At 30.6% G+C, this 14,089-nt stretch overlaps 1 protein-coding gene across 3 annotated transcripts; it reads left to right on the plus strand.

Moving 5' to 3' along the window:
- Nucleotides 1-496: 496 nt before the first annotated feature.
- On the plus strand, nt 497-5,501 carry LOC137837321 (lysine-specific demethylase JMJ15-like). Of its 3 annotated transcripts, XM_068646299.1 has the most exons (9): nt 497-769; nt 854-963; nt 1,495-1,585; nt 1,808-1,924; nt 2,170-2,452; nt 3,335-3,426; nt 4,194-4,340; nt 5,045-5,099; nt 5,237-5,501. In XM_068646299.1, exons 3-6 carry the CDS (start codon nt 1,526-1,528, stop codon nt 3,403-3,405), a joined length of 531 nt encoding a protein of 176 aa, XP_068502400.1. In that variant the 5' UTR covers nt 497-769; nt 854-963; nt 1,495-1,525; the 3' UTR covers nt 3,406-3,426; nt 4,194-4,340; nt 5,045-5,099; nt 5,237-5,501. The 3 variants fall into 3 exon arrangements, with proteins under 3 accessions (XP_068502400.1, XP_068502399.1, XP_068502401.1); XM_068646298.1 differs by lacking the exon at nt 5,237-5,501 and having other exon boundaries at nt 858-963; nt 5,045-5,230; XM_068646300.1 differs by lacking the exons at nt 3,335-3,426; nt 5,237-5,501 and having other exon boundaries at nt 5,045-5,230.
- Nucleotides 5,502-14,089: the final 8,588 nt, after the last annotated feature.

Here is a 14,089-nt window from a genome sequence, read left to right on the forward strand (position 1 = left end):
AAGCTTGACACACATGGTTATGGAGCTTGCTCCATGCTTGAGATGATTTGAACCGAAAAATGGAAGTAAAAATGGCAGCGAAAGTATTTATATGAAGAAGTAAGTAGTTTCACGATGCAAATGAGGTAATGTTTAATGTTGAACCTTAATGAAACAGAGGTTCTTCTTTTCGACACCCTAGGCTAGGTCTTGAACTCTAGCAAGGATTATAATGAGACTCACTACAAAAAAATATGTAAAAAGTGGCGGTTTTAATATGGCGGTTATTAATAACCGCCACAAATTTCAGTATAATATGTCATTTCATTAACCGTCATAATTATCTTTCAAATTATGACATTTTTAACTGTCATAGTTTTTCTTCAGAATTGAAAACTTGCTTTATTCCTTTGTTCCTTTATTCCTATATTCACATTTTTAACTTGATTTAAAAATCCTTCAGTTTTTCACTTGAAAAATGAATTTTTTTTGAAAACTTAAGAAAATAACTTTTTTTTTAATTTCAGTTTGGAAACCAGAGTGAACCCTAACCCTAACACTCTTCACTCTCGTCCTTCTCTCTGCCTCAAACTCGCTGCCTCACACGAACCATAGTGCTTGCTGCTTCCACACGAACGTAGCGCTCTCTGCCTCACACGAACGTAGCGCTCTCTGCCTCACACGAACCTAGCCCTCTCTGCCTCCACACGAACCCTAGCGCTCTCCGCCTCCACACGTTTATTGTCACAAAACCCTACTCTCTCTGCCTCTACACGGAACCGATTTGAAGGTAATTAAATGTTGACCATCAGCTTTGTTTGATGTTTAGGATTTGTCATGTGATTCTATTTGTGTATCCGCATCTTTTTACTAGGTAGCTAAAAAGCAATTGAAGCAAGTTATCACAAAGGCGGCAGGGGAGAAAGAGTTTCCTGACTCGAGTTCTAATTTTCGAGCAATTGAAGCAAGTTATCACAGAGGCAGGTGAGAGAATTCTAAAACTCATTTTGAGTTCTAAGAAAATGCAATATCTCTTTCAAATGCAAAATCAGAGCAGCCTAAAATTCCAAGGTATAATTCTCTGTTGGTAACTGGTGTTGTATGATGCACCTTCGACAATGTTTGAATTGGTAAAAGAATCATCATGACTAATATCTGCTGGTATCTCAAATTTTGTTAAAGCTTTTTTAAATTGTTCCTGCAACTTTTCAGTTAGGGTTTAAGTTTGATATTGTGTTTAGAGACTTTATTGTATATGTGAAATTCAAAACATGAGAAATTCACGATCTCATGTTCATTCTTACATTTGCACTCACAATTCCACTTGATTATACGATTCGAATTCCAATCAGAATCTCCCCCTTTTGTGTTCTTCGGTGCTTCAGTACCACTTTTGAGTTATTGGTAAGTTTAATAAAAAAATATAATTTAGGGGTTCTGATTTTTTGTTTAAAATTTGATTTAGGGCTTTGGATTTGTTTAAAAAATTTGTAATAAATAAATATTGTTTTGCAGATCTGGTTTTGTAAGAACTGGAAATTCTGGAATGGAGATTGCGCTCGAACTACTACAGCTAGCTTTTTTGGTGGTGGAGTTCTTTCATGGTGTAGGTGTCATCTTTTTGCGTGGATTTGTTTGCTAAACAACAACAAAACTATTTGTTGTGTTGAGTGGCAATTTGTTGATGTTGTGTGTGTGTGGGAGAGAATGAGTCCTTACATACCATAGGATCTGCAGTTTAAAACAACTTTATATTTTCTTTTTGGTTTAATTGTGAATGCAACATGTGGAAGATCACCATTTATATTCATTAAACTACATGCATTAGGGAGCTCCAAAATTGTGGTATGGAGTCCCTAGAAAAGATGCCTGCAAATTGGAAAAGGCTATGAGAAAGCATTTACCAGAACTTTTTGAAGAACAACCCGACTTGCTTCATAAGCTGGTGAGTAAAAGTTTTTCTATCACTTGACAAACATCATTTGATATTCTTGTTTATTTTATATGCTTGAGAGGTGACAAAAGAATTAATATTATGTTCTCATTTGATGGAATTCCATGTTTTACATCTCCATTTTACCTACCTGTCCATATTTCTATTATTAAACAGGTAACTAGTGATGTTGGATGATCTTGTTTATTTCTTTGGACGTATATTTATCTATTGCTTGTATTTCTAACTTGTTACAGGTCACACAGCTTTCTCCTTCTATCCTTAAGTCTAAAGGAATACCAGTTTATAGGTGTGTCCAAAACCCTGGGGACTTTGTTCTGACATTTCCTCAAGCCTACCACTCTGGGTTCAACTGCGGTTTCAATTGTGTTGAGGCTGTTAATGTAGCTCCTGTTGACTGGCTGTCGCATGGGCATATTGCTATAGAGCTGTACCAGGAACAAGGGCGCAAGACTTCTGTATCACATGATAAGTTTTTGCTTGAGGCTGTAAGGGAAGCAGTACGAGGTCATACATCAGGTGATTTACTAAGTACTATATAATTGGATGTTTGAACTTAGAAGAATTAACAAACTTTTCTTAGATATTTTTAATATAACCTTTTTCATATTATTTTCTTTTTTTTTAATCAACCTATAATATTCTCTAGTACATACTATCCTACCCAAAATATTATTTATAACATACCTTACACTTTAAATTTTACAGTCTAGAGCCATATAACTTTGTTAAGACAATGCTTACCTGTTTGGATTTTCAATATTCAATTACTTAAATATGACATGTTGCATTATAGATATACACATGAGATAAGGTTAGTATTTTTCTAAAATGATTGGTTTGATTTGAGTTGATCTGCTAGTACATGCTTGAAGCAAAGAAAAAAGGCTTTGACTTTATATATTTTCACCCTTATCTAACTTCCAGAGTATTGTTTATAGTGTTTTTCTGTGGCTACTCCAGAAGGAATTTTTGTGAATTGAAGTAAACTAATTAGGAAAGTGTTAGAATTTGTGTAGGGCTACAGTGTAGTTGGTAACAAAAATGGTAACATTTGGTAGGAAAATAGGTAGTGGTAAACTCTTTTATCTTAAAATATTCCAATAAAAATATGTAATAGATTAAGTCAAAAACCTAGATGTCTATCGAATTCCCATGCCATGCCAAGCACCCACTTTCACCCACAACAAACCTGTATGTCTATCTTTAATGTGTTTAATGGACATTTTCTAGCTTCACAACCATCACTCCAAGTAAATTTGTTTTAGTTAACTTTTTTTTACTTCAGTTTAATATATAATATATTATATATTATATATGACGTTTGGTTCTTAATTTGTTTGACATTTTAATTGGTATAAATCAATAAATCTTGAGAGGAGTGTCTTTTGGGATATGAAGAATCGTCTTCCTCGAAGCATCTCAACGTTGGAGTGGGAGAACAACTTTGTTTCTGTTTACAACAAGGATAACCCAAACTTGCTTTTCAGCATGTGAGTGTTGATTATTTTCAGCAATACCAATTCCTTTTTATCTTTCCCTTTTTTCATTGCATTCAAGCCTTTAAGAATATTTAACTGGCCTTGGATGGACACCAATCTTGTGGTTCCACTAGGACCCAACAAATGTCAAGTAATATTTGACTACTATCTTGAACGCTCTCTGAAGGTAACTTCTAGTTATGTAGGCATATAATACCCGATATTCTATCCATGATTCAGAGTCTCTAAAATGTATCTGTAGTTAACTTACTGCATTATCAACCCCATTGGACTAAGGATAACAAAAACTTGTTTTCTTGTATGAGCTCCCTTTTGGTCTATCATCAGAAAATTATTTATACTCTTAATAGTATATATATAAAATAACTATCTATTACATAAATCTGTACATAATTTTATATATATTTTGTTGGCAATAAAAAAAATATTTTATGCTATCATTGTTATTACACTTGGGGAAGTGGGGGTGTGTACTGTTTATCATTAATGCATGTTGTGCTACCAATAGAATATCTTTGTGAATAACATTTGTGGACTCATTTGTATCCCTTTCTTGAATATCAAAATTTGGATTGGAATTACTTATTATACCGTCGATTACATACTAATGAATAAACATGGTGTGATGATGGTGAAATCAAATTTCCAGTCACACTTTTAACGTACATATGAAATACCTTTTTGACTTTCATTCCATGTTCAGGTGTGCTGATGTATGGGTTTCTTATTTGTCACTTCAATTTAATTTTATAATCCAGGATTTGAAATATGAGGAGAACTCTGTCAAGGCAGTACAATGCTTAAATGACATGGTCACTAATGCTCTGATGCATGCTGAAGATTCCTTAATATACATGTCTGCTTTAAGAGGCTCGTCTATATTTCGTTTTTGTGCTATACCCCAGGTACTGTTCTTTTACTTAGTTACTTCTGATGGAACTGTTATTTAGTTCATGTCACTCTATGTTGCAATGATATACCATAATTTATATGCATGCTTTATATTGTTTGCATACCATGTTATGTTTCAGAAGAGTTAAATCATTTCAGCTTCCTCCCTATTCAGTTCAATAAAATATGAAAAAGTAAAATTAGTATATTATATGCCAGTTTCTTTTAAGATTTAGTTTAAGACTTCCCAAAAGATGTGTTAATAACAATCTATTATACAATTTTTAGTTAAGTGTTTTACCTATACATAGTGGTAAGCCATGAAACAGAATATCTTTTAATAGAAACTTCATGTACAATAATTGTGAGAGTACAGATTGTCTTCCTGTGGTTGAGTGATTTTAATAGATCATGATTGTGTGAGGGTTTAGCTATATAGCTTTGCTGGTTTTAGTTAATACTACGTGGAATAATAAATTTTTTCTTTTGAGTTGCATATGTTCTAGAGGAAGAAGCTGCTTGGGTGGATTTACTGGGTACAATCTGATGCTATGTGGAACCTATTTTTCTTTAAGCACTATTAATTTTTTTTTTGGGGTCAAAGGGGTGTTAATTTTGCTCATATTCATTTTATGTTTAATGAATCTAGCAATAGTTATTTTGATAATCTTTCCCTAGTAATTTTGATGTTTATTTGACATGTGCTGCACTGTGACAGATAATGGCAATTGGAACACTAGCGTTATGTTACAACAACATTGAGGTCTTCAGAGGTGTAGTTAAAATGAGGAGAGATCAGAACAACTATTTCGATACTGAAGTCTTTTATTGGTGTCTTTTATTTTATTAGTGTCTTTTATTTTATAATTATAAACATACAAATTCATTAACTTAAAATTATTTATTTCAGGCATCAGATTATGGAAGTGGTGCTCCATCACCTAATCAAGTAATAGGATCAAGTGCTGGAAGCAAAACTGATTAGGGATGTGTTTTAATTTTAAACTTGATTAGGGATGTATGAACTTTTGAACAATTATGTGTTATAATTTTAAACTTGATTAGGAATGTATGAACTTTTTATGTGTTTTAATATTCAATTACATATAAATTTTTGAACATCATTATGTGTGCTTTAATTTTCAATGAAATGAATGGATGATTATAATTTTATACATTATTTTATTTTATTATGAAAAAGTGGTGGTTAAATTTTATAATTGTATAAAACAGATTATAAAAAAGATTATAAAAAAGTGGTGGTTAAATTTTATAATTCTATAAAACAAATTACAAAAAAGTGGTTAAATTTTATTTATTCAGTATTAAAATTACATCAGTTAAAAACGCCACTACTTACGTATACTATGGTGTCAGAATTTTCTTCAATGATTGTAAATTGCGACAGTTATAACTGACACTACTTACATATAAAAACTGTCACTGCTTACACTATGTTTAAAGTGGCGGGTGTTGCGGCGGGTAACATAAAACCGCCACATTAAACTTTGTGGCGGCCAGTTCTATGGCGGTTTGGGAAACCGCCACAAGCGTATATTGTGGCGGTTATAAACGCCACTTTATACGAAAAAAACCGTCACAATATACACTTTTTTTTGTAGTGACTATAAAAAGTATTTGATTCTTCAATTTGACAGAGATTCATTACTCAATATAAGCTGAATTTATAAGAGATGTAGGGCTCTATTTATAGCCATGGAGGAGAAGTGGAACGTGTAATAGGGCTTCCCTAACCCTAGTTTGCATGGCAAGCTAGGTTTAGAGTTTGGAGTGGACGCCCTTCTCATCTACTAACCCTAGCCTGCATGGTAAGTTAATGTTTGTAGAGGTTCTTGTTCATGCCCTCTCAACCTTAGGTTTAGGGTTTGATTTCTATTCCACTCTTGATCCAAAATACAAGGTCAGAAATTATTTCTACTATTTAGATTTTATACAAGGCTTGAGAGAGAATATATATTCCTCTATGTATCTACTTTTAGCCTTGAGTTATGGTGTCTGACTTTGTCTTAGGTGGTTGAGGTGGCTCAGGACACATATCATCCGATAAACATGCACATTGTCACATGTTTATTACTTGTCATAATCACTGGAAACACGTGCAAACCTACATTGTGTTGGATGGGATGTAATCCTGACATGCATTGGGTTGTTGGAGTGGCATAAGACATTTTTCATAAACATGCAAACTAACACATTTTTATCACTTATCATAGTCATTGGTGTTGACCTATACTACGTTGGATGAGATGTAACCCTACCATGTAATGTGATGGAAGAGTGTCTTCATTCTTGGAGGATTGTTGGTGGAATTTGCGGAAGCTTAATGGAGATTCACGGTCAAGGCTCTCCTAGGAGATGTGGATGCCTTGGAGGTTCAGGTTAGGTATGAAATGGGAGTGGTGAGGCCATCTCTCTTTGGTAGAATGGAATTTGAAGATCAATAGTCTAACCTTGAGAGGTTTTTAACAAGTAGTGATATTGGCTCAAATTTGGCAGCAATTCACTATTATATTAATCTTGAAAATACATGAGTCAAGCCCTCTTATTTATAGAGGGCTGGAAATTCAAAATAAAGTGGAGGGAAATTCAAATGAATTCTCTCCAAAAAGTGGCGCCTAAATGAGCATATGGGGAGGGGTGTGTCTAGTTTGTATGCTCACCCTCTCCATGGGCTTTCTAGACCGACCTTGGTAAATTTAGAGGTTTTTAGAAACTCTAAGTTTACCTAGGTTGGTGTTTTAGGTGCCCACATTTAATTCCAAGAAAATTACAAATAAAGTTCCTATGCTAATTTTGACAAGAATTTAAAGTCTACTCTACACTAGAGTTTATGGCATCTTGAACATGTATAAGAAGGTTTCTCTGTCGTCAGTAGCAGCATTCCAATCTTCTTGGATCTTCTTGGCCATAACTCTAGTGGTTGGCCCAAATCTCCTCTTTGATGGGCTTGCACTTGGGCTTGTGCTTCTGCTTGGGCCTCTTCCATCATAATGGGTGGTTGTGGTGACTCGTAAAATCTATCATAAAATGAACATGCATACTGGCACACATTTACAACTTGTCCATGTCACTAGGAACATGTGTTGAGCATTTGATGGGATTTCTACTTTATAAATGGAACCATATACCAATTTAATGCCACGAGGACACAACAATACATCCCAAGAAAACCAAAACAAATCCATTATGTCAACACGATCATCATTGAACTCTTCATCTTCAAATGGAGCACTTCGACATCATAGTGACTCAAAATTATTTCAATTCTAATCTTGTAGCTTTAATTGCAAATGACCAAATTAAATCGAGCAACGAAAGTGTCCAATTCCCATGTCATTCTCCTAAATTGTTTCATCTACCATAGAATTGACCTTTAGTCCCCTAAATGATAAAGTTTTCACTACTTTGGACATTCCAAACATTACACCTTTAAATAACTTGTATTAGTGTCAACCTACACTCAATGAAAAGGGCTCACGTATGTATCATGCTACTCACATTTCAACAGATGTTCATGTACATGAAATGCTAGCTTGTAAGCCTCATTTCCTTTGAATACAATAATTGAATTGTATGCTAAGTTGGAAAGATATACAAAACAAATTATGACACTTTTAAACCAACCCATTCCAACCTCTTCCATAAACCCCAACACCTCATGAAAGGAATATTTTACCTCAAAGGCATTACCCAAAGAGTCATCCTAATGGAAAGTCCAAATGGTTAAGGTCTTATCTATAGATGTAACAACCCAATAACAATGATAACTCAACACAATTGGTCTTTTCATGAGTTGTTACACAACATAACTCTAAGTACTACAATATGGAGACTACAAAGAAGTCACCAAAATCAACTATCATCGTCCTCTTAGAGTGACTAATAAAAAAACAATGCACGATTCAATAGAAATCAAATCTGACATTAATATCACACAAATGATCAAGCGTTGGAAAAAAACTCAACTACTACATCCAAGTGTGCAATATGAACAATCACGAGACAAAAAAAACTCTATCAAAACTAAAGATTTACCTTTCCTTAAAATATATAGGACATACACTTATTTTTTTAAGATTTAAATTTATTATTTATTCAGATTTTTCTTTCTCTAAATTTATATAGGACATACACTTATTTTTTTAAATTAATATATTTTTTATTATTAAATAAATTTAATTATATCACATACTTTTCATTACTTTCTTACAATCCTTTTATTTTTCGTCCACAAAATCTCTTGTTTAAAAATTTATCTATTTCTATCTAATTTTTTACTTATCTAAATAATTATATCCTACACACTTACTAAATATAATTAATTATTATTTTTAAATTTTTATTTTATTTTTTCTCCAAATAATTATTTTCAATAAATTATTTTTATAACTTTTTCTAATTTTTTGCCTTCATATTATCTAATTTAATAAATCAAAACATAAGATAAAACATAAAAACCAGTTCAAAATTCGGTTCCGATAATGGAAATTCCATCTGCTCTTCCAGTGCCACGTAAACTAATCGAAGAATTCGGCTCCCAAGTAAATATTATGCACAATAAAATATATATATATATATATATATATATATTATTGAAGGAATAAAAAGCACAAAAATTAATATTTAAACGATGATTATTGGATTGGTGTCTTAGTTTATATATTAGTCTAACTGATATCTCAGATTTTATAATGATACTTAACATAAAATTTTATAAACAAAAAATATATAAAATATTGATATTTGAGTGAAAATTTTGCATACTGCATTTTAAAAAGACTATGTGATTAATTATCATTATGCAATTATGTTGACCAAGGGAAAGCTCATTATTACTACTACTATTGAAATTTTCAAGTTGACTCCCTCAAACTTTTTTGGCTATGAAGAGTTGTAGTTCCCACCTTCAGAAAGCCATGAACTCATGATTAAATTAAGTAAAAGAAAATACACCTCATTATTAAGTAATAATAATTAGTAACTAATAATAATGAGGATGAAAAGGTCATCATATGGGTTTAGCAGGAAATCCTACTTATTAAGAAAATTAATTATACACTTTTCTATTTACAACTTGCATGAAATAATTTATAAAATATGTTAAGTACTATTAAATATTACTCATTTCATTTGTATTTATCAAACTCGATTATTCTCTCTATCCATATTTATAAAACTATAACACCTCTTCAATTAATTTACATTTTTTAATAAAACTATTTAATTTAATATCAGTATTAATTATTTTACTAATAATTTATATTATTCTTCTCAATTTAATATTTTCCTTTTCCATTAATTCTTTCTTACCTAATTAATTATGCTTAGAGAGAATCATGATTGTGTAACTTGTATTCATCTATACTTTCCAATTCTAATAAGAGACAAAAAGTTTATCTCATTATTTCACAAGATACATTTAGAAAAAGAAAACCTTGTAAAGTGAGATATTTTTGTAAAAGAGTCTTATAAATATTTATCACGAATAGCCTAATTTATTACGATAGTAATGTTTTCTTACATTTATATTTTTTATTTATTTTATCACTTTTATTATTATTATTATTAAGAATGACTTGGTCTAAAAATAATTGATATAAATCTATTTTGAATTGACTTTTCTGTAATATCTATTTTGATATGAATTTACCTAATTGATATTGTAATTTTAATTAAACAAGATCTGTTCAAACCCGCATTAATCGTCCAATCCAATTTCATCGCTGGGTTCCGTATTTTTTTCATTTTTTATTTTCAAATTGTTTTCTTGAGATAAATATGAAACAGATATTTTCAGTACATAATTTAAAAGGAATTTAGATGGTCAACACTACTTTATAACATTTTAGCGTTACGCGATAAAATTCAATAAAACACAATTAAATTATAAATATTTTCTTGCGATATGTTTTAAAAACGTAATAAATGTTATTATGGAAAATTAATTTTAATTAACTTTCTATTAAAATTTATTTTTTATGGAATAATTATATAAATGTCAAAGTATAAATTGTTTAGGAAGTAAACATCCAAATATTCTTACTTATATAACACATAATCTATAGAATAATTTATTAATATTAAAAATTTACCGGAAAATATTATAACGTGATTTATCCTCTTTAAGTAAAATTCCAAAAGCATAAATAAGAATGGAAATCAATTTTTTTCCTTGAAAGAAATCAAATATATAATCATATTTATTAACTATCCCATTTCAAATAATGAATTATTTAATTTATAAATTAAAATAATTATTTTTTATACCTTTATCTTAATATTCTTTATTGAATCTTTTGATATATTTCATAAATTTAAATTCTTCTAACATATTACGAATCAAAACGATAGAAAGTATATTCTTTGAAAACAATTCAGTTAAAAACGTCAAATTTCAAGACATTCAAAAAACCATTTTGAAGTCTACTAAATTGGTTTATTTGTTAATAATAGTTTTATATTTATTATATATTTTTGTACTGAAATTTTGTTATATTTTAAAATTATATATTTTTTTATCAATTTTTAAACTTAAATATATATTTAAATAAATATAATTAAGATTATGATAATTACAAATTGGTCATTATTTTATTATTTCAATTTTACTGATATTTTAAGTTTCCTACAACTCTATATATAAAATATATAATACATAAAATACTAAGAAAAGTAAAATATTTTTCTAGCTTGGTTTTCTCCTAAAAGTGTACCCACGAGAGCAAGCTAAATATTTTAAAAATACAACATGATGATATGCATCTACATAACACATTCATATATTAATTACATCACTCACATTCATATTAGATAATACTCATAATAAATTACAAGTGAGTCACTTATATACAATAATATAAGAATAATGAACTTCATGGATGTTAGTCCATTAAAATCAACATTTATTTCTTATGTTAGTGTTTTCTTATGTTTATAGAAAACTATAATATATGAACATTCTTTAAAATCTCACCACTTTGATATCTATATGATTAGATTATTGTTGAAGTATAAGATATTTTTTTTCATAAAAGTTTATGTACATAATACTATGATATTTTGGTCACAATAACATCTCAACTACTCCTTATATAAACTCATATATCTAAATATCATCAGATACTCATCGTCAACATCAATTCACCATCAACTACAAGAAAATCATTAAATAGAAACTAAGTTTAGAGATAAAAATAATTAGTTACTATATTGACTAAATTAGATACTATTTTAGAGACTAAAAAAATTAGGTACTTCATTCAACAAGTTGTAGAATGACCATTTTCACCACTTAATCAATGCTTGAATGACCATATTTTTGTTTGAGCATTGACACATATGCATTGTCTCGACAATTTTAGAACCACATGCACCATCACCACCTTATTCTTCGAGTGACATTTTGCCGCTTGAGCTAACTTATTCCAAAGGATAGAAAATTGTTTTGATCTCACTCTCTCAAGTCTTAAGTCATTGTTTAAGCTATATATTATGTTCTTTAAGCATCCATCTTGGTGCTTGAATGATACTGAGCAACGCAAGCAATGATGACTCATTAGTTGATCATTATTTGAGTCGTACTTCACCTCTTAAGTGATATAAACCCAAATACATAATTTCCACAAAAAATACATGTTGCAACTATTTTAAGATATTCATTTTCTTGTAATCATCCTCATAACCACCCATTATCACCACATTAACAAATCATATTTTTCAATATACAATTATATATAATTGATTTTCATCATACATATAACATACTTGTATCATAATGAAATTCTTCACACATCTTAACTTTAATACAAATGATTAGATGCTACAGTTAACTACTCTTATTAGGAGGAGGTAGTGTGCATATTAGCAAAGTCTTCTCTTTATACTTCTAGAATCTATCAAAGCCTTTGGTATCAAAGTTTTAAAACATACACCAGCAACATCTCAACTTAACCAATAACTCAAGGAGAAGAAGAAAATGTGATTGAATTCTAAGTAGGCAATAAGTTGCTTACCCAAATCAAGAATTTTTATCTTGATCTTAACCTTTCTTCCTCCTTGGAGTTGCATTACAATAGCACAACAATTTGTCCTTTTATTCTACAAAGAATTTAAATAAAAAAAGTCTTAAAAAATAAATTTGATAATAAAATAAAGAATGAATGTATGACAAATTTATAAATTTTCTATCTTTAATTCATCTAAAATGTATCTTTATTGAAATTCTAGTTCTTACATATACTCTTAGATCCAAAATCAACAAACCTTTCGATGTTTTGATTACAAGTTTAAACAACAAAGTTCAAATCATGATGATGCTTCATCTATCAGACACAAGCTTCTTTTAAGCATCAAATCGTGTAAGACACAAGTGCTTCTTCTATTAAATGATATTACATGTTGTTCTCTTTTGTTCATCTGTAAGCGAAAGACTAATTAGATGATACAAACACAATCTTTAAGTTAACATTCTTCTTGAATATGTAGTATGTTTATTTTTGTTTTCATAGAATGTCTTTGACTCACAAGAATATCTCAAAATCTCATGTCAACATCAAAGATCTCTTGAAAGACGTGCTTAAAGATGCTCCAACAAGCATCCTTACACTCCTTTTTTCAACCTTGGAAGGACTAGCCATTGTGTAGGTCTTTAACCTAAGTCTAGCTAGTCACGCCAGTTTTTCAGAATGTTACTTGAGAAAGAAAATAACATTTAATGTTGTTGGAAACACATTTAATACATCTTTTCATCTGAAGATGGACAAATGATAGAAGAGAAAACATTTTCTTTAAAGGCTCTCACAACGGCTACAAAAGATGGCAATGAATTTTTTTCTCCAACCTTTATGGATAAAAGATCTATTTATAGGAGGATCGACAACTATAAAAAAAGTATTGCTACAAAAGCGTAAATAAGTTGTAAATAATTTGGGCTCACTTTAGGGGTCCAAATAGCAAGATCAGCTAGAATAGGTTCCTTTAGCATAATATGGGTGTGTAGTAATCATTTTAGCTTGTTTTTTTATCTAGTTTCTAGAAGAACAAGCCTAAGGTGTGATTTTTACTTAGTCAAACCATAAAGGCAACCCCATTTTTAGGTTTCCCATCCTACCCTTGCTTCTTGTTTTCCAAGGCACCATCTCCTATAAATAGGGTGTCATACTCCTTGTATTTTGACACGTTGAATTTGAATAGGGTGTCATACTCCTTGAATAATTTACTCTGCACAAATTGCGTAAGGTGTTTGTGAGGCTTGTTTTCTCTTAGCATTAGGTCTCATTTTGAGTGATTGGACAACTCTCAAGTGGTGGCCATCTCACTTATCTTGGAGGAAGACCACACTCTAAGTGGTGTGACCAACTCTCTTCCATCACATAAGCATTTCCTTCCTTCATCTCTTCCATCTTTCCATTACTCCATGTATCTTTGTATTCTTATGTTCTTATTTTTCCTCAATTGTCAATTCGATTTCTATCATGGTTTTATGTTTCCTTCCATGTTCATTTAAATTCCACCCTTCAACATCAATCACCACATACTTGTATTTTTCCTTTGCCCTCTAGAAGTGAACCTTCACACTTACTTAACCAATTGGTTAAGTTCGTGTCTAGTGGGGATCTTCTTTGGGTTCTCACCATATAATTTCTAAAATCTCAATCCTAAGTAAAGTGTCACATCTAAAATGGCTAAATCTAAAATCAACGCACATCACAAATGTAGTTACTACTAGAGAAGGCGCATGATA

This window comes from Phaseolus vulgaris, chromosome 4, assembly GCF_000499845.2.
Source record: "Phaseolus vulgaris cultivar G19833 chromosome 4, P. vulgaris v2.0, whole genome shotgun sequence".
NCBI lineage: Eukaryota > Viridiplantae > Streptophyta > Magnoliopsida > Fabales > Fabaceae > Phaseolus > Phaseolus vulgaris.

Bases quoted from the DNA above. Each gene is read 5' to 3' on its own strand.
- LOC137837321 (XM_068646299.1), top strand. From the start codon at position 1,526: ATGGAGATTGCGCTCGAACTACTACAGCTAGCTTTTTTGGTGGTGGAG. The intron at 1,586-1,807 runs GTAGGTGTCATC...TACATGCATTAG, and splicing joins TGGTGGAGTTCTTTCATGGT to GGAGCTCCAAAATTGTGGTA. The intron at 2,453-3,334 runs GTGATTTACTAA...TGGGATATGAAG, and splicing joins AGTACGAGGTCATACATCAG to AATCGTCTTCCTCGAAGCAT.